Source organism: Salmo trutta, chromosome 16, assembly GCF_901001165.1.
Source record: "Salmo trutta chromosome 16, fSalTru1.1, whole genome shotgun sequence".
Lineage (NCBI taxonomy): Eukaryota > Metazoa > Chordata > Actinopteri > Salmoniformes > Salmonidae > Salmo > Salmo trutta.
The window spans coordinates 18,629,695-18,656,458 of record NC_042972.1 but is presented as its reverse complement, the minus strand read 5'-3'; the positions used below and the strand labels follow the sequence as shown (position 1 = coordinate 18,656,458).

General features: G+C 42.2%; 1 protein-coding gene across 2 annotated transcripts; it reads left to right on the top strand.

The window, feature by feature from the left end:
• The first annotated feature begins 14,708 nt into the window (after positions 1 to 14,708).
• Positions 14,709 to 23,253, top strand: LOC115150220 (interferon-induced protein 44-like). Of its 2 annotated transcripts, none has more exons than XM_029693296.1 (7): positions 14,709 to 14,867; positions 18,402 to 18,435; positions 18,767 to 18,973; positions 19,107 to 19,250; positions 19,608 to 19,779; positions 19,928 to 20,028; positions 20,216 to 23,253. In XM_029693296.1, the coding sequence occupies exons 3-7, from the start codon at positions 18,788 to 18,790 to the stop codon at positions 20,387 to 20,389; spliced, it is 777 nt and encodes a 258-aa protein (XP_029549156.1). In that variant the 5' UTR covers positions 14,709 to 14,867; positions 18,402 to 18,435; positions 18,767 to 18,787; the 3' UTR covers positions 20,390 to 23,253. The 2 variants fall into 2 exon arrangements, with proteins under 2 accessions (XP_029549156.1, XP_029549157.1); XM_029693297.1 differs by lacking the exon at positions 14,709 to 14,867 and adding an exon at positions 17,933 to 17,951.
• Positions 23,254 to 26,764: the final 3,511 nt, after the last annotated feature.

Sequence of the window (26,764 nt, the reverse complement as noted above, 5' to 3'; positions counted from 1 at the left end):
AAGTCTCCAGCTTCAGTGATTTTTTTTTTTTTTGCAATTCGTTCCAGTCACTGGCAGCAGAGAACTGGAAGGAAAGGCGACCAAAGGACGTGTTGGCTTTGGGGATGATCAGTGAGATATACCTGCAGGAGCGCGTGCTACGGGTGGGTGTTGTTATCGTGACCAGTGAGCTGAGATAAGGCGGAGCTTTACCTACTGTAGTGGCTTCCTTTCGTCTTTACCATAGCCACTGCCCAAGCCTGAAGCGGGGTTGTTTGGTACGCATACAGTCCACACTCAAGGTTTCCAAACAGCCAAACATTCAATGTGATCCAGGGATATGGTGCAACAAAAATGTTTATTCTTCTTATATCTAACAGGAAAATGATTATCCAATCAACTTAAAACATAGATTACTTGATATGGAAAATACATAATATGACATGTCTGTATGGTCAAAAAACTATACCGCTCCTGCATCTAGCAAGGACTCCTTCCCCCGAAGGCCAAACTTCCTGCCTTTATCCTAACACGCTTACCACAGTACAATGAATGGGCAAGAGGGGGGGCCAAAAACTAAGTTACACTAACAACAAATGAATATATCTCAATCAGGTAAATATAAATCATAAAGGTACGTACCTAATATTTCATCATATACATTCATATTTAATATATTTACACAAATATACATGGAGCTCGGTATGTTCAGTCTTTTATACAAATATGTCCGAATCGGCTCTAACACCTAGCATTGACTTATAGATGACCTGGAGCCAGTGGGTCTGGCGACGAATATGTAGCGAGGGCCAGCCGACTAGAGCATACTGGTTGCAGTGGTGGGTGGTATAAGGGGCTTAGTATTGATGCTAGTCGGGCGGGCAGGTAAGGCAGCGAATGGTTGAAAAGCATACATTTGGTTTTACTAGCGTTTAAGAGTAGTTGGAGACCACGGAAGGAGTGTTGTATGGCATTGAAGCTCGTTTGCAGGTTAATTAACACTGTGTCCAAGGAAGGGCCAGATGTATACAGAATGGTGTCGTCTGCGTAGAGGTGGATCAGGGAATCGCCCACAGCAAGAGCGACATCATTGATATATACAGAGAAAAGAGTCAGCCCGAGAATTGAACCCTGTGGTACCCCCATAGAGACTGCCAGAGGTCCGGACAACAGTCCTTCCGATTTGACACACTGAACTCTGAGAAGTAGTTGGTGAACCAGACGAGGCAGTCATTTGAGAAACATAGATAATAAACAGAGAGTAGCAACCATTTGATTAGATGTTCAGGAGTCTTATGGCTTGGGGGTAGAAGCTGTTTAGAAGCCTCTTGGACCAAGACTTGGCACTCCGGTCCCGCTTGCCGTGCAGTAGCAGAGAGAACAGTGTAGAACCTTTTGAGGATCTGAGGACCCATGCTAAATTTTTTTCAGTCTCCTGAGGGGGAATAGGTTTTGTCGTGCCCTCTTCACGACTGTCTTGGTGTTCTTGGACCATGTTAGTTTGTTGGTGATGTGGACACCAAGGAACTTGAAGCTCTCAACCTGCTCCACTACAGCCCCGTCGATGAGAATGGGGGCGTGCTATGTCCTCTTTTTCCTGTAGTCCACAATCATCTCCTTTGTCTTGATCACATTGAGGGAGTGGTTGTTGTCCTGGCACCACAGGGCCAGGTCACTGACCTCCTCCCTATAGGCTGTCACGCCGTTGTCGGTGTTCGGGCATACCACTGTGAGCCATGACCAGCCTTTCAAAGCACGTCATGGCTACAGACAGGAGTGCTAAGGGTCAGTAGTTATTTAGGCAGGTTACCTTAGTGTTCTTGGGCACAGGGACTATGGTGGTCTGCTTGAAACATGTTGGTATTACAGACTCAGACAAGAAAAGGTTGAAAATATCAGTGAAAACACTTGCCAGTTGGTGAGTACCCTCAGAGTACCCGTCTGGTAATCCGTCTGGCCCTGCGGCCTTGACCTGTTTAAAGGTCTTACTCACATCGGCTACGGAGAGCGTGATCACACAGTCGTCCGGAACATCTGATTCTCTCATTCATTTTTCAGTGTTACTTGCCTCGAAGCGAGTGTAGAAGTAATTTAGCTTATCTGGTAGGCTCGTGTCACTGGGCAGCTCGCGGCTGTGCTTCCCTTTGTAGTCTGTAATAGTTTGCAAGCCCTGCCACATCCGACGAGCGTCGGAGCCCTTGTAGTATGATTCGATCTTAGTCCTGTATTGATGCTTTGCTTGTTTGATGGTTCATCGGTGGGCATAGTGGGATTTCTTATAAGCTTCCAGGTTAGAGTCCCACTCCTTGAATGCGGAACCTCTACCCTTTAGCCTAATGCGAATGTTGCCTGTAATCCATGGCTTCTGGTATGTACGTACAGTCACTGTGGGGACAACGTCATCGATGCACTTATTGATCAAGCCAGTGACTGATGTGGTGTACTCCTCAATGCCACCGGAAGAATCCCGGACCATATTCCAGTCTGTGCTCGCAACACAGTCCTGTAGCTTAGCATCTGCTTCATCCGACCACTTTTTTATTGCCCGAGTCACTGGTGCTTCCTGCTTTAGATTTGCTTGTAAGCAGGAATTAGGAGGATAGAATTATTGTCAGATTTGCCAAATGGAGTATGAGGGAGAGCTTTGTACTCATCTCTGTGTGTGGAGAAAAGGTGGTCTAGATTTTTTCCCCCCTCTGGTTGCACATTTAACATGCTGGTAGAAATTAGGTAAAACAGATTTCAATTTGCCTGCATTTAAATTCCCCGGCCACTAGGAGAGCAGCCTCTGGATGAGCATTTTCCTGTTTGCTTATAGCCGTATTCAGCTCATTGAGTGCGGTCTTAGTGCCAGCATCAGTCTGCGGTGGTATATAGACCGATACGAAAAATATACATGTAAACTCTCTTGGTAAATAGTGTGGTCTACAGCTTATCATGAAATACTACCTCAGGCGAGCATAACCTTGATACTTCTTTACATTTCGTGCACCAGCTGTTGTTTACAAATATGTCTTACCAGAAGCTGCTGTTCTATCCTGCCGAAATAACTTAAAACCCGCCAACTGTATGTTATTCATATCGTTGTTAAGCCATGACTCGGTGAAACAAGATATTACAGCTTTTAATGTCCCGTTGGTAGGATATACGTGCTCGTAGTTCGTCTATTTTATTATTGATTGATTGTAAATTGGCTAATAGGACCGATGGTAAAGGTAGATTACCCTCTTGGCGACGTATCCTTACAAGGCACCCCGACCGTCGTCCATGATACCTCCGTCTTTTCCTCCTGCGAATGACGGGGATGAGGGCCTTGTCTGGAGTAAATCCTTCTCGTCCGACTGAAGAAGAAGAATTCCTCCAGTATGGGTGAGTAATCTTTGCATATCAATAAGCTCTTTCTGGCCATAAGACACGTTAGCAGAAACATTATGAACAAAATAAGTAACAAATAACGCGAAAAAACATACACAATAGCACAATTGGTTACGGGATCATAAAACAGTGTCCATCTCCTTCGGTGCCATTATTATCTAGGATGGTGAGGGCAGTGTGGAATACAAGTGAGATTTCGTCGTTTACGGATCTGTTGGGGCGGCATGCAAATTGGAGCTGGTCTTGGGTGTCTGGGTTGATGGAGTTGATGTGTGTCTTAACCAGTCTCTCAAAGCACTTCATGATTACAGATGTGAGTGCTACAGGCCGGTAGTCATTGTGGCATGAAGCCTTAGAAATCTTGGAAACAGGATTGATGATGGTAATATTAAAACATGGAGATTACAGACTGGGACAAGGAGAGGTTGAAAATTACCATGAATATGCCTGCTAGCTGTTAAAATCAAATTTTATTGGTCACATACACGTTTTTAGCAGATGTTATTGCGGGTGTAGCGGAATGCTTGTTTCTAGCTCCGACAGCGCAGCAATATCTAACAAGTAATATCTAACAATTTCACAACATATACACACAAATCTAAGTAAAGGAATGATGAATTAAGAATATTGTGGTGTACAGCAGGTCAGCCACCAGGGGGAGACTCGTCGAGGCCTGGTGACAGACGGAGTATACATCATGAGGCGATGGCTCTATCTGCTGGACGTGCCAGGTCTCGACGGGCTATCCGGACAGGACTAATTGGGGCTGATTGGGAGTTAGTGAGTAACCAAGGGCTGACTGCTCACCAGCTGTGCAAGTCCCATAAAGCTGCCAGAAGGGCAGCACACTGGAGAGAGTGGGGGAAGAAAGGACTCCTGGATAGTTGGGAACGGTTGCAGAGGTAACAGGAGGGAGTTCAGGAGGGAGTTAAGCAAGACCCGGAGCACAGAGACGGTATTCCAGAGATGGTCTAATGTGGGAGACCTATCCTTTTCTTTTTGATTTATTATTTAAATAAACACCCTTGAAACCGAGCTAAATCCTTCTCTGTCAGTGTCTGATCTTGGTAAAGGTCTTGACCAAACCCCCAGGTCTGCCACAAGTGGTGGAGAATGCGGGCAATCTGATAACGTGGTCAGATCAGGGTTGACGTTTACACAGCATCAGCATGGACAACTTGATAGCTCAGTTCGTCTGGGCCCAACAAGCACAACAGGCGGTTCAGGAACGAACGCTGGAGGAACAACGACTACAAAACGTCCGCCTTGTTGAAGAAGTCAGGAAGCTGCAAGCTTCTCCTGAATCACATCCAACCAGTTTTTAATCAAGCTAACGGAAGACGATGACATCGAAACATACGTTTGAATGGACAGCGCTATGGGAAGGATGGCCAAGGCCGAAGTGGGCAAGTCCGCTGGCCCCATTCCTCTCTGGGAATGCAAATTACAAGTGCAAATAATGAACAACAAACCTTAGACCGCTCTCATCTGTTTTTACGAGGAATGAGTTAGGCTTTAGTTGTCTGTTCCCCTCTATTCTTCTTCAACCCAGATGTTACCGGAGGTCAAACCACACTTTCTAGACCAGACCCCTTGGTGTACCGGGATTCAGAGCCTGAGAGTTTTGGAGCTGGGCCATGTCCTTTTCGGTGATTGGAGGGTGGCTGGTTGATATCTTTTCCTTGCCTTCTTAGCTGTTTGATGTTGCCCAGAAATACATGATTCGAGGTGGTAAATTCAGTGTCCTTCAATAAGGCACCAGCTGCGACCGATGGGTGGGTTATTTAGAAACCGGTTGAGCCCACTCCGGAGTGCCAGGTAGCTACTTATGCTGTACTGCTCCACCATCCCATTTCGTTCATTTCCATTAAACTGTTGGAGAAGGATGTTAAACATTTCCTTAGTGACAGTTTTGAAGTCAACAACGTTTTTCTTCTCTGCTAGCCAGCCCTCGAAGCAACGGACAGCCCAGTTTGTATTCTTATGTGTTTTTTCATTGTGGTTTTCTCTAGGTCGTTCAATGTAGTTTCCCACCAAATCTGCATGCCTGGGTATTATTGCTATTTATTTTTTACATTCATCCATAGTCATACCGCCGATCAAAAGAAATGTTCCATTCATCCATTTTAGTTTTCGCAACAAAGTATCGATTTAGCCAGTCAACTGAAAAAAATGTTGTCTATGTAGCTATGACTACCAGCTCAATTTGCTGTCTGACTCGTTCGGACACATTCACTTTATATGGGACGATTGATATCACAATACAATATTGAAAAGGTCGAAGAGACAGACAGCAAGGTTTATACAAATATCTGCTGTTGAAAACCAAATGCTAGTCTAAAAGAAATGGGAGATAATGTCTAAATACCTTTTTAAGTGGAGATTAAGGTTATACCTTTCCTGGCAGGGTTGATGAGACAGTGGATTGCGCAGTGAGATGGATTAGAGAAAATAGGCATTTGAACGTCATAGATTTAGCCGGTGGTAACTTGTGAAATAGACACCGGCTGAATGCGGTTTAAACCAATCAGCATTCAGGATTAGACCCACCGGTTGTGTAAAGGTCAATATACTAATGTCAAAGTAGCCTTTCAAGGTCAATGTAGCCTTTCAAGGTCAATGTAGCCTGGGGCAGTAGCCTAGTGGTTAGAGCGTTGGACTAGTAACCGAAAGGTTGCAAGTTTGAATCCCCTAGCTGACAAGGTACAAATCTGTCATTCTTCCCCTGAACAAGGCAGTTAACCCACTGTTCTTAGGCCGTCATTGAAAATAAGAATTTGTTCTTAACTGACTTGCCTAAAATAAAAAAAATAAAAAAGGTCAATGTAGTCTTTTGGACATTTGTTTTGCAGACAGGATGAAGTAAGATTGGAATGAAAGTTCTCCTTTCAATGTTTTCATTTTGTGGTTGTATCATTTCACTTAAATGTAAAGGCCTATACTGTTTATAGACGCAATATGCACCTTTGTGTGACAAAAAGCTTGAAAGAATGTGCATGCAGTGGATGAGTTTTAAATTACTTTGAACTATACACAGGGTTCATTGGCTGTCGCCATAGCAGAACCCTTTTTGGTTCCAGGTAGAACCCGTTTGGGTTGCATGTAAAAACCCTCTGTGGAAAGGGTTCTACATGGAATCAAAAAGGGGTTCTACCGAGATCAAAAACGGTTCTACCTGGAACGGGCTGTTTGGGTTCCATGTAAAAACCCTCTGAGGAAAGGGTTCTACATGGAATCAAAAAGGGGTTCTACCGAGATCAAAAACGGTTCTACCTGGAAAGGGCTGTCTTATGACGCCAGGCAAAGAACCCTTTTAGGTACTGTAATAGATAACACCTTTTTTTCTAAGAGTGTACATGTAACACACAACAGTGTACACTTGTATTAGATAAGCTAGTATCATTGATAGAATGCAAAAACATGATGCATAGCTAACCGACATTGATATAAAATCAATCATTTGATGTGACCTTATGGTTGTGTATTTATGCTTTTCTGCTTCAGCTGGCTCTCTTTGAGATGGGTAAAATGAAGGTAAATAAATACATAATCATAATTATTTGCCATTATTTCATTTCCTTTTGGCAATTGTTGACATTTATTTATATCTGTGACACAAATATAACAGTTGTGTTATTTATTGTGTCAAAAATACTTCGGATAAAAACAAAAATGTACCTTTCAAATTATGTAGTGCACTGTAGGTTATTTACGAATGAACAGGATACATTTAAATGCAAAGCAATATTAAATCATTGAAATTTGATTACACAGAGATAAATAGTATGAGTTGGTCTCAGCTTGGACTAGTAGCATGTCGCCACAGACGGAAACGCACGAGGTGGCTAAAAACAGACCTCCCTCCCATCTTCCACCAGCTTGCTACCTATGGCCCGGCTAGCTGTCTGAATCTCACTGGACCCTTTGATCACTCGGCTAAGCATGCCTCTCCTTAATGTCAATATGCATTGTCCATTGCTGTTCTGGTTAGTGTTTATTGGCTAATTTCACTGTAGAGCCTCTAGCCCTGCTCATTATACCTTATCCAACCTCTCAGTTCCTCCACCCACACATGCTATGACATCTTCTGGTTTCAATGATGTTTCTAGAGACAATATCTCTCTCATAATCACAAAATGCCTAGGTTTACCTCCTCTGTACTCACATCCCACCATACCTTTGTCTGTACATTATACCTTGAAGCTATTTTATCGCCCCCAGAAACCTGCTCCTTTTTCTCTCTATTCTGGACGTCACAGATAACCAATTCTTATAGCTTTTAGCCGTACCCTCATACTTATTCTACTCTGCTCCTCTGGGGATGTAGAGGTGAATCCAGGCCCTGCAGTGCCTGGCTCCACTCCTACTCCCCAGGCGCTCTCTTTTGATGACTTCTGTAACCGTAATAACCTTGGTTTCATGCATGTTAACATTAGAAGCCTCCTCCCTAAGTTTGTTTTATTCACTGCTTTAGCACACTCTGCCAACCCGGATGTCCTAGCTGTGTCTGAATCTTGGCTTAGGAAGTCCACCAAAAACTGTGAAATCTTCATCCCTAACTACAACGTTTTCAGACAAGATAGAACGACCAAAGGGGGCGGTGTTGAAATCTACTGCAGAGATAGCCTGCAGAGTTCTGTCCTGCTATCCAGGTCTGTACCCAAACAATTTGAACTTCTACTTTTAAAAATCCACCTCTCCAAAAACAAGTCTCTCACCGTTGCCGCCTGCTATAGACCCCCCTCGGCCCCTAGCTGTGCTCTGGACACCATATGTGAACTGATTGCCCCCCATCTATCTTCAGAGCTCGTGCTACTAGGTGACCTAAACTGGGACATGCTTAACACCCCAGCCATTCTACAATCCAAGCTTGATGCCCTCAATCTCACACAAATTGTTAATGAACCCACCAGGTACAACCCCAAAGCCGCAAACACTGGCACCCTCATAGATATCATCCTAACCAACGTGCCCTCTAAATACACCTCTGCTGTTTTCAACCAAGATCTCAGCGATCACTGCCTCATTGCCTGCACCCGTAATGGGTCAGCGGTCAAACGACCTCCACTCATCACTGTCAAACGCTCCCTGAAACATTTCAACGAGCAAGCCTTTCTGATCGACCTGGCCCTGGTATCCTGGAAGGATATTGACCTCATCCCGTCAGTAGAGGATGCCTGGTTATTTTTTTTAAATGCCTTCCTCTCCATCTTAAATAAGCATGCCCCTTTCAAGAAATTTAGAACCAGGAACAGATATAGCCCTTGGTTCTCCCCAGACCTGACTGCCCTTAACCAACACAAAAATATCCTGTGGCGTTCTGCATTAGCATCGAACTGCCCCCGCGATATGCAACTTTTTAGGGAAGTTAGAAACCAATACACACAGGCAGTTAGAAACGCCAAGGCTAGCTTTTTCAAACAGAAATTTGCTTCGTGCAACTCCAACTCTAAAAAGTTCTGGGACATTGTAAAGTCCATGGAGAATAAGAACACCTCCTCCCAACTGCCCACTGCACTGAGGATAGGAAACTCTGTCACCACCGATAAGCCCACTATAATTGAGAATTTCAATAAGCATTTTTCTACGGCTGGCCATGCTTTCCACCTAACTACCCCTACTGCATTCAACAGCACTGCACCCCCCACAGCTACTCGCCCAAGCCTCCCCCATTTCTCCTTCTCCCAAATCCATTCAGCTGATGTTCTGAAAGAGCTGCAAAATCTGGACCCCTACAAATCAGCTGGGCTTGACCCTTTCTTTCTATAATTATCTGCCGAAATTATTGCAACCCCTATTACTAGCCTGTTCAACCTCTCTTTCGTGTCGTCTGAGATTCCCATAGATTGGAAAGCAGCTGCTGTTATCCCCCTCTTCAAAGGAGGTGACACTCTTGACCCAAATTGCTACAGACCTATATCCATCCTACCCTGCATTTCTAAGGTCTTCGAAAGCCAAGTCAACAAACAGATTACCGACTATTTCGAATCCCACCGCACCCTCTCCGCTATGCAATCTGGTTTCAGAGCTGGTCATGGGTGCACCTCAGCCACGCTCAAGGTCCTAAACGACATCGATAAGAAACAATACTGTGCTGCCGTATTCATTGACCTGGCCAAAGCTTTTGACTCTGTTAATCACCACATCCTCATCGGCAGACTCAGTAGCCTTGGTTTCTCAAACGATTGCGTCGCCTGGTTCACCAACTACTTCTCTGACAGAGTTCAGTGTGTCAAATCGGAGGGCCTACTGTCTGGACCTCTGGCAGTCTCTATGGGGGTACCACAGGGTTCAATTCTTGGGCCAACTCTTTTCTCTGTATACATAAATGATGTCGCTCTTGCTGCTGGTGAATCTCTGATCCACCTCTACGCAGACGACACCATTCTGTATACTTCTGGCCCTTCTTTGGACACTGTGTTAACTACCCTCCAGACGAGCTTCAATGCCATTCAACTCTCCTTCCGTGGTCTCCAACTGCTCCTAAACACAAGTAAAACTAAATGCATGCTCTTCAACCGATCGCTGCCTGCACCTGCCCGCCCGTCCAGCATAACTTCTCTGGACGGTTCTAACTTAGAATTTGTGGACAACTACAAATACCTAGGTGTCTGGTTAGACTGTAAACTCTCCTTCCAGACTCACATCAATCATCTCCAATCCAAAGTGAAATCTAGAATTGGCTTCCTATTTCGCAACAAAGCATCCTTCACTCATGCTGCCAAACATACCCTCGTAAAACTGACCATCCTACCAATCCTCGACTTCGGCGATGTCATTTACAAAATAGCCTTCAATACCCTACTCAACAAGCTGGATGCAGTCTATCACAGTGCCATCCGTTTTGTCACCAAAGCCCCATATACTACGCACCACTGCGACCTGTACGCTCTCGTTGGCTGGCCTTCGCTTCATAATCGTCGCCAAACACATTGGCTCCAGGTCATCTACAAGACCCTGCTAGGTAAAGTCCCCCCTTATCTCCGCTCACTGGTCACCATAGCAGCACCCACCTGTAGCACGCGCTCCAGCAGGTATATCTCTCTGGTCACCCCTAAAGCCAACTCCTCCTTTGGTCGTCTCTCCTTCCAGTTCTCTGCTGCCAATGACTGGAACGAACTACAAAAATCTCTGAAACTGGAAACACTTATCTCCCTCACTAGCTTTAAGCACCAGCTGTCAGAGCAGCTCACAGATCACTGCACCTGTACATAGCCCATCTATAATTTAGCCCAAACTACTACCTCTTCCCCTACTGTATTTATTTATTTTGCTCCTTTGCACCATATTATTTATATTTTAACTTTGAACTTTCTTCAAACTACAAATCTACCATTCCAGTGTTTTTCTTGCTATACTTTATTTATTTTGCCACCATGGCATTTTTTTTGCCTTTACCTCCCTTATCTCACATTATTTGCTCACATTGTATATAGTCTTATTTTTTTCTACTGCATCATTGATTGTATGTTGTTTTACTCCATGTGTAACTCTGTGTTGTTGTATGTTGTCGAACTGCTTTGCTTTATCTTGGCCAGGTCGCAATTGTAAATGAGAACTTGTTCTCAACTTGCCTACCTGGTTAAATAAAGGTGAAATAAATAAATAAATAAAGTGTTTTAGGGAGCGTTTGACAGTGATGAGAGGTGGTCGTTTGACCGCAGACCCATTATGGACGCAGGTAATGAGGCAGTGATCGCTGAGATCCTGGTTGAAGACAGCAGAGGTGTATTTGGAGGGCAGGTTGGTTAGGATGATATCTATGAGGGTGCCGTGTTTACGGATTTGGGGTTGTACCTGGTAGGTTCATTGATAATTTTTGTGAGATTGTGGGCATCAAGCTTAGATTGTAGGATGGCCATGGTGTTAAGCATGTCTCAGTTTAGGTCACCTAACAGCGCGAGCTCTGAAGATATATGGGGGGCAATCAATTCATATATGGTGTCCAGTGCACAGTTGGGGGCAGAGGGTGGTCTATAGCAAGTGGCAACGGTGAGAGACTTGTTTCTGGAAAGGTGGATTTTTAAAAGTAGAAGCTCAAATTGTTTGGGCACAGACCTGGATAGTAAGACAGAACTCTGCAGGCTGTCTCTGCAGTAGATTGCAACTCCGCCCCCTTTGGCAGTTCTATCTTGTCGGAAAATGTTATAGTTAGGGATGGAAATTTCAGGGTTTTTGGAGGTCTTCCTAAGCCAGGATTCAGACACGGCTAGGACATCCGGGTTGGCAGAGTGTGCTAAAGTAGTGAATAAAGCAAACTTAGAGAGGAGGCTTCTAATGTTAACATGCATGAAACCAAGGCTTTTACGGTTACAGAAGTCAACAAATGAGAGCGCCTGGGGAATGGGAGTGGAGCTAGGCACTGCAGGGCCTGGATTAACCTCTACATCACCAGAGGAACAGAGGAGGAGTAGGATGAGGATACGAATAAAGGCTATAAGAACTGCTTGTCTAGTACGTTCGGAACAGAGAGTAAAAGGAGCAGGTTTCTGGGCACGGTAGAATAGATTCAAGGCATAATGTACAGACAAAGGTATGGTAGGATGTGAATACTGTGGAGGTAAACCTAGGCATTGAGTGACGATGAGAGAGATATTGTCTCTAAACATCATTTACACCAGGTGAGGTCACAGCATGTGTGGGAGGTAGAACTTTAGGGTTAGCTAAGGCATATTGAGCAGGGCTAGAGGCTCTACAGTGAAATAAGACAATAATCACTAACCAAAACAGCAATGTACAAGGCATATTGACATTAAGGAGAGGCATGCGTAGCCGAGTGATTGTAGGGGTCCAGTGAGTAGCTAGACAGGCTGGAGACATGGCAATTCAGACAGCTAGCGGGCCGGGGCTAGCAAGCTAGCAGACGGGCCTTAGAGGGACGTCGCGACGGAGGAAGTCTGTTGAAGCCCCCTCGTGCAGTTACGTCGGCAGACCAGCCGCGATGGATCAGCAGGGCTCCGTGTAGTAAAAGGGTCCAGGCTAATTGGCAAAATAGGTATAGTGGCCCAAGAAATTGTCCGATGGGCCTCTTCAGCTAACAGTCCAATATGCTCTAGACAGCTAGCAGGCCGCGGCTAGCAAGCTAGCAGATGGGCTATTCAGGGGACGTCGCGACAGGGGAGCCTGTTGAAAACCCCCTTGTGCAGATTACGTCGGTAGTCCAGTCGTGATGGATCGGCGGAGCTCCATATTGGAGGTAAAAGGGGTCCAGGCTAATTGGCAAAATCAGTAGCCCAAGGAGTGGCTGATGGACCTCTCAGCTAGCCGGGAGATGGGCCTAGCATATGCTAGCTCCAGGCTAATTGGTGCTTGCTTCGGGACAGAGACGTTAGCCAGGAGCTGCCACTCAGACAGCAGCTAGCTAGCTGCGATGATCCAGGTGAAAAGGTTCAGCTAGTAGCTAGTTAGCTGGCTAGCTTCTGTTGGCGGTTCCGGTTCTGAAGTAAAGAAAATAGATGATCCATACCACATTGCGTGAGGCAGATTGCAGGAGAGTATGTTGAAGTTGAGGTTAAGATTATTTTTTTTTTTTAATATGTGCGAAGAAAAAGTTATAAAAAGATATATACACGGGACACGACAAGACGAAGACAAAGACGTCTGACTGCTACGCCATCTTGGATCATAACGATAAAACGTATCGGTGCTCATCGGCCATTGGACATTGCACAACCAATGACCAGAGCCAGAGGGCCAAACATGGTAAAATAGGATGAAAAGGCCAGCAAAGCATTTAGAACATTACAGGAGGCTCTCTGCTGTAATCCAATGCTGGTGGTACCAGACGTTGAGTGAGCGAGTTCATTATTCAGATGGATGCCTCAGAAGCCGGCTTTGGAGCCATGCTCTCCCAAGAGGTAGAAGGGGTGTAACACCATTCTATTTTTAAGCAGGAAGCTGGAACAACGCGTGACCCACTACTCAGTCATTGAGAAACAGGCGCTGTCAGTAAAGTGGGCTCTAGAAAGCCTGAAAAACTACCTGCTAGGGCGCCGCTTCACGCTCATCAGTGACCATGCCCCTCTCACCTGGATGCATACGGCTAAAGAGAAGAACGCTCAGGTGATGCAGTGGTTTTTGAGTCTCCAACAGTTTCACTTTGACTTAAAACACAGAGCAGGGAATGAAATGGGAAATGTGGATGAGTTATTCCACATGCATGCCTATTTTTCTGCGGTAGCCCGACCTAGGGGGTCGAAACTAGTGGGGGAGATGTGTGGCAAAGAAGGGGGCCGAGTGATAAATGGCAAATATGTGAGGGCAGAACTAATAAACGGGTTCTGCCGTCTCACTGAAATGGCCACCCCGACAAGAACTACAGCTCACAAAATGTCTGACCACCAAAAACTACAATCCCCAGAAGCAAGGGGAACACGTGAAAAGTGGGGCCGACCCACAGATAAGGGGTCAAGACAAACCAGGAAGAGAGAGAGGAAGGGGCTGGGAGATCTGTGAAACATAGAGAAAGAGAAATTGACAGTATATATTGGCTGGACTTATCGTGTATTTTTTTCACCTTTATTTAGGCTAGTTGAGAACAAGTTCTCATTTACAACTGCGACCTGGCCAAGATAAAGCAAAGCAGTGCGACACAAACAACAACACATGGAATAAACAAAACATACAGTCAATAACACAATAGAAAAACAATTATATATACAGTGTGTGCAAATGAGGTAAGATAAGGGAGGTAAGGCAATAAAATAGGCCATAGTGGCAAAAATAATTACAATTTAGCAATTAAACACTGGAATGATAGATTTGCAGAAGATGAATGTGCAAGTAGAGATACTGGGGTGCAAAGGAGCAAAACATTTAAATAAATAACATAACATGTATGACCTGGACTGTTTGGACTTACCTGTTGGCATTTGGACCTGGACCTACTGAGAATCCGATTCGTGTACCGAACCCTGCTATCCTTGGCCACGCCTGCGGCCTGGGCGGACCAGAATGCAGAAACCAACATACAGGTACTGTCCTGTTCTAATGATCTCTCATTCTGGGGTGATTTTGGTGACGGTCTCCCACTTAATTTGTGACAAACTCTCCTAACCTTGAAGAGGTTTGTCACAGTATATATATTTACACAAATATTTCCTAATGACTAATGGAGGGATCCTGCTTTCTGAATACAACAGCCTGCAGTATTCCTGTCGGCCTTCATCTTGAGATTCTCAATGAGATGGGGCAGTTGTTCTCCCCTGTCTGAATAAACAGGATCATATTGAAAGTGAAACTATGGCCCCTCTATTCCGGTAATGGTCTCATTTTCAAGAAATGGGTATAGACATAGTAGAGCTAGACTGCCCTCCTCTCTTGATAGATTTGTGGAATTATCTAGTTATTCTATATCTAACACTGGAAAGTGAAAGTCATTGATGCATCACATATGGTGGTTCATTGCACCAGCATATTTCACTTTCTATTGTAGCCTATATAAGTAAAGCAGCAATTATTGTTTTCGCAATTATATCAGCATCTCAGTCTCAGGAGGAACTAGCACTAACAAGGTAAGTCTTTGTCATTGCCATTTTTTCTGCTTCTAAATATTGGTAGAGGCCCTGCTTGATATACAGTAGAATTTATTAATGCAAAAGGAAAAATCTAATTGCTATACTACAATGTTTGTAGAAGCTCCCTGTAATTTGTGCACAAGGGGGAACGTGTTACATTGTCTTCTATTGTTCCTATACAGCTTCTACATTATGGGGCGGTTTCCCAGATACATATTAAGCCTGTACGATAAATACAAAATTACACATTTTACTACAACACAAATTGAAATGTAACCTGTTAAAATTGCATTCCAAAAGTCTTGCTTTCACAAACACCTGAAAAGGTAGTTTGGAGATAATTTGTAGTTACTAAATACATTACAAATGTACTGAAAACAGGTTATCAAGTCATTTCATAGAACATGTTAGAATTGCAAACAAAATGTGTTCATTTGTTTGACATTTCCTGTATCGAATCCTGGGAGTCACGGTGAGACCACACCCCGTTGCAGATGATTCTTGCATATAGTCCAGGACAAGGCTTTAGTCCAGGACCAGGTGTAATCTTAGTGCTGAGACTCCTAGAGGGTGTAGTTCTTCCTGATGGCTTACCACCTCTAGGTGTTGGTGCAGTCATCCCTGCCGGTAGTACTCTCGTGTCCCCCATGGACCGGCTCCTACATAAAACATCCTGTAGGAACCGGTCCATGGGGGTTTCCTCCTTAACTCGATTAGATGGCTCCTCAGTGAAAAATAAACTGCTAAATATGCGTACTGTCTTAATTAAACACAATTTTCCACCATCATGCTAGGGTGGCTTATGCTCTTTCCTGATGCAGTGCGTGTTCATCCAGCTGTAAACAACAGACTAACGCGGATGTCCAGAAATCTGAAAATGATACTTGTGTTTTATTGAGACAGTAAGCATAGGTTTGAAGTTTTTTCCCACGATGAGCCATTCAATCGAGTTAAGGAGGCAACTGATGCCTTTGCAGCCTGAATGTTGGCTGTTTTATGTACGAGCTGGTCCATGGGTGAAATTAGTGTATTGCTCGCTGAATATATTAAAGTCAGACGTGAGATGACAAACGACGTAAAAGGAATAAGAGCTCCATCTTTTGGCCGGTTGGGAAAGCTTCATCTGGGAAACTGCCCCTAAATGTTTTATGAAATAATAGAGGTCAAATTGAGTGCTATGTGTGTCACCATTTCTTATTGTAGATCTGAAAAAATTGTTCAAAGGACAGACATCATAATTTTGAGTGCAGATAGATGTTAGTTCCACATATGATTTACATGTACTGATTGTATTACTGTATTTCACATAATTTGCAACAGTTTACATGTCTTTAGTTGTCAGCAACAAGAAATTACCCAGCATATACAGACCATTAGGGTGGCAGGTAGCCTAGTGGTTAGAGCATTGGGCCAGTAACCGAAAGGTTGCTAGATCGAATCGCCGAGCTGACAAGGTAAACATCTGTTGTTCTGCTCCTGAACAAGGCAGTTAACCCACTGTTCCTAGGCCGTCATTGTAAATATGAATTTGTTCTTAACTGACTTGCCTAGTTAAATAAAGGATAAATATACTGTGTGGTCCTGAATTATTGGATTCCTTGAAAAATATGAGCAAAAAAGACAGTATGAATTAAATATGACAAATACTGAGCTATACTGTAAATTGAATGGTAAAAAAATTACATTATTTTATACTAGTACTATTGCTCAGTGAAAAATGTTTGGTGTAGGAAATACACATGTAGGAAATACACAGTGACACAATTATTGGATCCCCTGTTTTTGATACTCCAGCACCCTCCCCATGCGAGGATAACAACATTGAGCCTTTTTCCAAGTACCAAGTACCAGGACATTATGATACAGTTGACCTTAACAAGGGCCCAATGACCAGTGGAGCCAAAAAGCCCCATAATATAAAAGATGCACCACCATATTTGACAAAAGGTATGAGGTATTTTCCAAGGCTAAACCCACCGTTGGTGTATGTGGCCAAAGACCTTTATTTTTGTGTCATTATGACCATAGCACCAGTTTCAATTCAAGTTCCAATGCCATTTAGCAAACTCCAGGTGGTGTTATGGACAGACAACATGAAAATAGAGCTCTTTGGTCACACATACCAGCGGTATTGAAAACAGGGGATACAATAATTTTGACCCTGTGGTTGCTAATTTCTGTATTACCAAATGAGGAGAGACAAACTTAACACAGACCAGTCAGAGTTATACTTAAACTACATCTTTAATTATAAGAGCTTTGCATTAGCACTTGACTTTCAACGATTCACCATTTCTAATGAACCGTTGAGAGTGACTACACATTAGTACAAAGAGTTTTTATACCCAAGATCCACCCCTCTCAACGTACATGACGAACCACAGATCTTAGGAACAGTTCACAAAGGTTAAGTTTTGTATGAAAGATATCTATAAAACTTAGCAGACAGCAACTGCTGTATAAACAGTGTTCATTGTATAGACCAGTGTCTAGTCCTCCTACTCCAAACTGGAACCGTCCCTCCCTGGTACGGTATAGAACAGAATCATTAGCTCATCCAATGGCATAAATCAATTGACAACTCTAGATACTCCCATCTCAAGTAAACCCCCTTTTGACTCCAATCCTGGACAAGCTCACTGAGGGGAGTGACTTGCGCACAGACATTGTGGAGAAAAATAATTGGTTCCCCATTAATCACGCCATCTCTTCACATGGTTTAACAGATACATTCACATATGAAGACAATCTCTCATAAGCATAATTTAAAAATAAAACATCTTAATTATCTATGTTACCCAACTAATTCTGATTCATCCGCCACAACCCCTATCTTCTGAGCAATTAAATTAAATATATTTTTGTTGCATACAATCTAGCTCAGTAATTTGTATTACTTATCTTAGTCTTTTTTTCATCTTTATCAAGGGATCCAATAATTCCGGACTGCACTGTATCTGTTTGTATGTGGCCCTAGCTGCTGTGCAGACATGACATATACTATTTACCTCAAATTGTATTATAATTTTCTTCCTCCGAAAGCAGTCATGGGTAATGAAAAAAGCACGTCACCAAAGAAGGGTAAGAGATATGACTTACTGTGGGAACAGCATGAGACATATCAGTTAAAATACAATTAAAGCCTGATCTGTATATTCTGTTTTAGTGCATGCATTGACAAAAGTCCAAAGGCATGTGTAACAGAGGTAAGAATGTGCCATAAGCTCACTCCACAGATAGCTTGAAATGTCGTGACTGTTGCCACCCGTTGGTAATGTTGTCAAGCAAGGACCGTCACGTGTGTTTTGCGAAGCAGAGCCTCGCTGGTTCGAGACAGCAGTTGGACAGTGAGGAGGCTAGATGTTAGCAGCACACTGACCCCTGTGACACACGCACATATCTAGTTGACAATACTCTCATTTATTGTCTTAACAATGAATTATTGTAGTGGCTAGTTGGTGAAACAAACAGAAATATGGGATTTGGAAACTGGAAGTACATTTAATCAAAATGCATTCTCATGTGTCACAGAATTTGACGGCCCATGGCGGGATCAAAATTGGGAGTAAGTATAGTCTGACCAAATATGGACAATAGAGGACACAAAATATACATATACATATATATATATATATATATATATATATATATATATATATATATATATATACACACACACACATACATATATATATATATATATATATATATATATATATAGGTTAAGTTTTGTATGAAAGATATCTATAAAACTTTATATATATATATATATATATATATATATATATATATATATATATATATATATATATACAAAGAGTGTACAAAACATTAAGAAAACCTTCCTAATATCCTCATTTTTCCCAAATCCTTCATTGTAACTCTCCACCTGACAGTAAACAAGAGAGAGAGACACCATGGTGGCTGCACTGAGGAACTTTAAACTGAGTGATCCTGACATGGGGCAGCTGAGATGCCTGCTATATGGACCAGTTGGAGCAGGGAAGTCCAGCTTTATCAACTCAGTCAACAATGTCTTCCAAGGACGAGTAGCACATAATGCCCTGGTAGCTGCTGCCTCTGGCACAAGCTTCACCAAGACAGTAAGTTGCTATAAATTAGGAATGTAGTGCCACTGATCACAAAACACAATTAATGGATAAAATATGGATCACTAGCATACCTTTGTATACAAACACCTGCTATGAGTATGTTTTAAAACATGTTTATTTTCAGTACAATACACACTACATTAAAGACGGAGATAAACGTCTGCCCTTTGCATTCAATGATGTCATGGGTCTGGAGGCACAAGAAAAAGGGATGCAACCTGAAGACATCATCAATGCTCTGAAGGGCCATCTACCAGAAGGCTATAAGGTAAACCAGCATACACAAATGTATACACATGCAAATAATACTAGACCGTAAATGACCAAACAAACAATGCCAATAGTGCTGCTTTCTACCAGAACCTAGTATCTCTTTATTCAATGCCTAATTTAACAAAACAAATAAAGAATATATTCAAATAATATTACACTGTAAATGTAGCTTTCCTTAACCCAACAAACAATGCCGATAGTCCTGCTCATTCTACCAACAACAGCCAAATAATATAATATAATTTTAGAATATAATAATCATATTCTTCAATGCCTAATTTAACAAAACAAATGACTAATCGTTTTAAATAGAAAAGTCCTATCTGACCAGTCTTCTCTTTTATTGGGCCAGTTCAATCCTTGCTCTGCATTAACTGATGAAAGTGGAGAATACAATAAGAAGCCCAGGTCAAGTGACAAGGTTCACTGTCTGGTGAGTGTCGTGGCTGCAGACAAAATCTCTCTCATGTCAAATGACGTCATAGTCAAGATGAGGAAGGTCAGAGAAAAAGCCAGTGAACTGGGTGAGCTCTTCCAACCCCTCTATGTTTCACTGTGTCTTTCTGTATTAATGAAGTGGCCCTTGGCTTAACATAGCTCATGAATTTTCACTTTCACATGGAGCAGTGTTACTTATAGGTTAGCCCTTCCATTCAATCATTTTTACAACAGGAATAGCTCAAGTTGTTGTCATGACCATGCCAGACAAGGCTTGCCCGCTGGTGGAGATGGACGTGAAGAAGATGTACACCAGCAAGGCAATAAAAGATAAGGTAAGTAATATTTTACAGTGCATGCCATCCTGAAGTCATGTTAAATCCTGAAGTCATAGATCCATTAATGACTCAGATAAAGCAAAAGGTCTGCTCACTTCATGTAAATCATAATTCCTGCTTGTTTGGTTAAATCAAAGTCCTACTCAGATAAAGCAAAAGTCGTTTTTTCTCCAACATTTCTCAGATGCAGATCTGCAGTAATGAGGTGGGCATTCCCATGAACTGCATCCTGCCTGTGAAGAACTACCATGAGGAGGGGATGCTGGATAACGACATGGACATTCTGATACTGAAAGCCATGACTCAGATGATGAACTTTGCCAATGACTACATCTGGAACCTCCAACAAACTGCATGAGTGTCACAACATCTAAAAGAAGCACTAGGAGATTACTGAGCCCTGAGTTTATTCCTAAAGCTAAATAGCCTAGATTTAATTTCAGAGAAGCCGGTGTTAGGCCCGAGACGAAGTCAAATGATGCATTTGCATTTGTTTAAGCTGTCCATAACAATGAGTTAACAATACATCCATAACAATGAGTTTATTAATGGGTGACTTTGCCTAGCAGAGAAAATATGCTCTTTTGACGGGACACTGTTCAGACAAAAAGAAAGACAATCCATGACATTCATTTGAGTTGAATTTTAGTAAATGAAACCATACATTCTCTTTGTTATCTACCACAGCTTATATGGCTATAGCTACTTATTGCATGTCACATTTATCTGTACATTCCCCTGGATGGTGAATTGGTTGAAATATCTGTTGGAGTCTGTGCTAATACTTCTGCAACCTTGCTTGAGCCTTCTGGGTGTTGATGGTGCCAGGGTGTTGCTCCAGTGTTTCCTATCTGTCAGTGATGGACGCCAGTAGCTATGGAGTGAACCTTCGCACCGATGCCCACTCAATGACATAATCTCCCTCGCTTCTAAACCAGCATTGGCCAGTTTCTGGACTGTCGTGGTTCTGTTGCTGTGATTTGTGTATGTAGTTGTTCCCGCTGACCTGCAGGACCTGGGCAGAAGTTTTGCCAGATAATTTACGCCCATCGGCTCTGACGTGTACCATATCGAGTCCCCGATACACTCTCCTCTCCTTGGGTGGAGATAAAATGCAAGAGCGTTCTCCGGGCATTTCGATAGATATTTCTCCAGTGATGCCACAGGGCATAGTGGGTTCCCTGGCTGCTTGAACATGAATCTCCTCTTGCACCCCCTGCCCCTCTCCCATAGGTCCAGATGATTCTTTGTGGCCTGTTATAATATTGTTTCATACCTTAGACCGCTCTCATCTGTTTTTACGAGGAATGAGTTAGGCTTTAGTTGTTTGTTCCCCGCTTTTCCTCTTCCACCCAGATGTTACCGGAAGTCGAACCACACTCTCTGGACCAGACCCCTTGGTGTAACCGGGATTCAGAGCCTAGGAGTTTTGGAGCTGGGCCATGTCCTTTTCGGTGATTGGGGGGTGGCTGTTTGATGTTTTTTCTTTGCCTTCTTAGCTGTTTGATGTTGCCCAGAAATACATGATTCGAGGTGGTAAATTCAGTGACCTTCATAAGGCACCAGCTGCAACCGATGGGTGGGTTATTTAGAAACCGGTTGAACCCACTCCGGAGTACCAGGTAGCTACTTATGCTGTACTGCTCCACCTTCCCATTTCAACTTTTCCTTAGTGACAGTTTTGAAGTCAACAACGTTTTTCATCTCTGCTAGCCAGCCCTCGAAGCAATGGACAGCCCAGTTTGAATTCTTATGTGTTTTTTTCGTTGTGGCTTTTCTCTAGCTCATTCAATGCAGTTTCCCCCAGATCTGCATGCCTGGGTATTACTGCCATCTCTTTTTCATATTCATCCATAATCATGCCACCGAAAAGATCAAAAGAAATGTTCCATTCATCCATTTTAGTTTCCACACCATAATATTGATTTAGCCAGTCAACTGAAAAAAAGTTGTCTATGTTGCTATGACTACCAGCTCAATTTCCTGTCTGACTCGTTTATTTGGGACGATGGAGATCGCAATACAATATTGAAAAGGTCGGAGAGACAGACAGCAAGGTTTATACAAATCTCCGCTGTTGAAAACCAAATGCTAGTCTAAAAGAAATGGGAGATAATGTCTAGATACTTTTTATAGTGGAGATTAAGTTTATACCTTTCCTGGCAGGGTTGATGAGACAGTGGATTACGCAGTGAGATGGACTATAGTAAATGGGCATTTCAATGTCATAGATTTAGCCGGTGGTAACCTGTGAAATAGACACAGGTTGGAATGCGGTTTTAACCAATCAACATTCAGGATTAGTCGGTTGTATAAAGGTCAATATACTCATGTCAATGTAGCCTTTCAAGGTCAATGTAGCCTTTCAAGGTCAAGGTAGTCTTTTGGACATTTGTTTTGCAGACAGGATGAAGTAAGATTGGAATGAAAGTTCTCCTTTCAATGTTTTCGTATTGTGGTTGTATCATTTCACTTAAATTTAAAGGCCTAAACTGTTTATAGACGCAATATGCACCTTTGTGTGACAAAAAGCTTGAAAGAATGTACGTGCACTGGTTGAGTTTTATATTACTTTGAACTATACACAGGGTTCATTGGCTAGAACCCTTTTTGGTTCCAGGTAGAACCCAGTTGGGTTCCATGTAAAACCCTCTGTGGAAAGGGTTCTACATGGACCCCAAAAGGGTTCTACCAAGATCAAAAACGGTTCTACCTGGAACAGAAAAGGGTTGTCTTATGACGCCAGGCGAAGAACCCTTTTAGCTACTGTAATAGATAGCACCTTTTTCCCCAAGAGTGTACATGTAACACACAACAGTGTACACTTGTATTAGATAAGCTAGTATCATTGATAGCTATGCATCATGTTTTCTCATTCTAAATGACCATTATATAAAATCAATCATTGGATGTGAATTTATGGTTGTGTGTATTTATGCTTTTCTGCTTGAGCTGGCTCTCTTTGAGATGGGTAAAATGAAGGTAAACAAATACATAATTATAATTATTTGCTATTATTTCATTTCCTTTTGGCAATTGTTGACATTTTATTTATATCCGTGGCACAAATATACCAGTTGTGTTATTTATTGTGTCAAAAATACTTTGGATAAAAACAAACATTTACCTTTGAAATTATGTACTGCACTGTAGGATTGTTACGAATGAACAAGATACATTTAAATGCAAAGCAATATTAAATCATTGACATTTGATTACACAGAGATAAATATTATGAGTTGGTCTCAGCTTGGACTAGTAGCATGTCCACTAGTAGAGGTTTCAGAGGACGACAACTGTACCATATCAAACAGGGTGATGTTATGTAAATAACAAAGTGCGCGCCCTCATTGTGGCCCTCACGCGCCACAATAGTACAGCCAAAATGGGAGCCACCTAGAAAAACTACAAATTCTAGCTCATTTTTCAAAAGACAAGCCTGAAACTCTTTCTAAAGACTGAAACTCTTTCTAAAGACTGTTGACATCTACTGGAAGCCCTAGGAACTGCAATTGGGGAGGTATTCAATTGATATTCCCATAGAAAGCCGTTTCAATGACTGGTGAGCTCAACAACAAAAAAATTCAGGATGGATTCTCCTTGTGTTTTTGCCTGCCATATCAGTTCTGTTATATGCATATCCTAGCTTCTGGGCCTGAGTAACAGGCAGTTTACTTTGGGCACCTCATTCATCCAAACTTCCGAATAATGCCCCCTAGCCCTAAGAAGTTTTAAACTCTGGGGGGAAAAAATCACACAGAATTTCCTCCAACTGTACACATTCAGCAATACTGTATAACAATATTATAAATCACACTTTGATTTGATATATATATATATATATAGTAATAGAGTCATTATGTAGATATTTATAATGGATATGTAGACCTTTATATCTCCAATCCTAAAATAAAATGGAGCATACATAAAATAAACAAGTAATTACAATTCATTTACATTGGGGATAATGTGTGTGTGACAGAGAGAGAGACAGACCCTATGTTGACTATGATGTTACTTTAGCTAATATGGTGACAAAGATGTAGGCTGTGTGTAGCACTTATGATATGGTTTGGCTTGAAAAGCTTTTTTGCCTGGTCACATACAGCTGATGTGTTGTGCATTGAAGTCCAAAAGCAAAGGGAAAAGAGGAGAGTGAATAGATGTGAGAAGAAATACGTGGTTACTATGAAAGTTAACTGTTTTTCGCGGGATCAGGGGTGTATTCATTCCGCTGATTCTGTTTCAAAAAATGTTTCTTAAACAGAGGGAAAAGGAAGCAATTTTTTTATCTGAAACCCACAAATACAGAAAATGTGTTATAGGCTCCAGTCAGGCTGCAGAACTATTTTTTTGACAGGGGTTGCAGGATTTTGATTTGCCTGATTTGGATATGTTTCTGCTTATAATTTCCAACATTTTTGTAGGGCTATTTGTTAGGCAACTTGTCTATAATTAGATACATTTAGCTTCTCGTTTGTCATTATTTGTTGCCCTAGAAGACTAAATAAACCCTTGCTCTGTATTTATTTTCTTAGTCAAAATTGTGTTCTGTTCCATTGTGTTCTTGAACGTCACCCTGTCTTTCATTTTTGTTCATTGATTTCACCTGTGTCAGTTACTCACCAGGTCTCATCAGCTCATTTTGTTTGTGCCTTTGAGAGGTATTGTTCGTTTTGACTCTGCTAACCCTTTTCCTAGCTTTTTTCTGATTTACATTTTTTTTATTTCACCTTTATTTAACCAGGTAAGCTAGTTGAGAACAAGTTCTCATTTACAACTGCGACCTGGCAAAGATAAAGCAAAGCAGTGCGATACAAACAACAACACAGAGTTACACATGGAATAAACAAGCGTACAGTCTTTAACACAATAGAAAAAAATAAAGTTCATATACAGTGTGTGCAAATGGCGTGAGGAGGTAAGGCAATAAATAGGCCATTGTAGTGAAGTAATTACAATTTAGCAGATTGACACAGGAGTGATAGATGAGCAGATGATGATGTGCAAATAGTGATACTGGTGTGCAATAGAGCAGAAATAAAAACAATATGGGGATGAGGTAGGTAGATTGGGTGGGCTATTTACAGACGGACTATATACAGCTGCAGCGATCGGTTAGCTGCTCAGATAGCTGATGTTTAAAGTTAGTGAGGGAAATATAAGTCTCCTGCTTCAGCAATTTTTGCAGTACGTTCCAGTCATTGGCAGCCTGAGTGAGCTGAGATAAGGCGGAGCTTTACATAGCATAGACTTATAGATGACCTGGAGCCAGTGGGTCTGGCGACGAATATGTAGCGAGGGCCAGCCGACTAGAGCATACAGGTCGCAGTGGTGGGTGGTATAAGGGGCTTTGGTAACAAAACTGATGGCACTGTGATAGACTGCATCCAGTTTGCTGAGTAGAGTATTGGAAGCTATTTTGTAGATGACATCGCCGAAGTCGAGCATAGGTAGGATAGTCAGTTTTACTAGGGTCAATTTGGTGGCGTGAGTGAAGGAGACTTTGATGCGAAATAGAAAGCCGATTTTAGATTTGATTTTGGATTGGAGATGTTTAATATGAGTCTAGAAGGAGAATTTACAGTCTAGCCAGACACCTAGGTATTTGTAGTTGTCCACATATTCTAGGTCAGAACCGTCCAGAGTAGTGATGCTAGTCGGGCAGGCAGGTGCGGGCAGCGAACGGTTGAAAAGCATGCATTTGGTTTTACTAGCATTTAACTTCTTATTGACTGTTTTTCCAATGAAAGCCTATACACCTTTTAAAGGGATAGGACCCAGATTCCATTCCCTATGGCTTCCACTAGTTGTGAACAGTCTTTAGACATTGTTTCAGGCTTTTATTCTGAAAAATGAGGGAGAATGACCAGTTTCAATGAGTGGATAGTGGGCTGTCCCCAGAGCTCTTTGCTGTCCAAGACCGAGAGAGCCCCTTTCTTGTTTTTCTTTTATATTGACGACGCTATTGTCCGGTTGAAATATTATTGATTATTTAGGCTAAAAACAACCTGAGGATTGATTATAAACATCATTTGACATGTTTCTACAAACTTTACGGATACTATTTGGAATTTTCATCTGCCTCTTGTGACCGCATTTGAGCCATTGGATTACTGAACAAAATGCGCCAACAAAATTGAGGTTTTTGGATATAAAGAGGGACTTTATCAAACAAACCTAACATTTATTGTGTAACTGGGAGTCTTGTGAGTGCAACCAAATGAAGATCATCAAAGGTAAGTGATTAATTTTATTGCTATTTCTGACTTTCGTGACTAATCTACTTGTCTGGTAATGTTTTGTGTGCTGAGCCCTATCCTCAGATAATCGCATAGTTTGCTTTCGCCATAATGTCTTTTTGAAATCTGACATGGCGGCTGGATTAACAAAAAGTTAAGCTTTATTTTGATGTATTACACTTGGGATTTCATGAAAGTGAAATATTTATAGTAATTTAATTTGAATTTGGCGCTCTGCAATTTCACCGGATGTTGGCCAGGTGGGATGCTACCGTCCCAGGTACCCACATGAAGTTAAGCAAGGTAAACCAACAGGACGTGTCTGGTCTGGGCCATGTCTGATCTTGTGAAGGCTACTGGACACGCACATGGGTTAATCATACATAGACAAAATAGGTCTGAACTTGTGAAGATCTTTGGACAGGAACATTAGCTAAGGGGTATGTATGTCACGCCACTAATAGAGTCTATACTCCAATATCTGAGCCAAT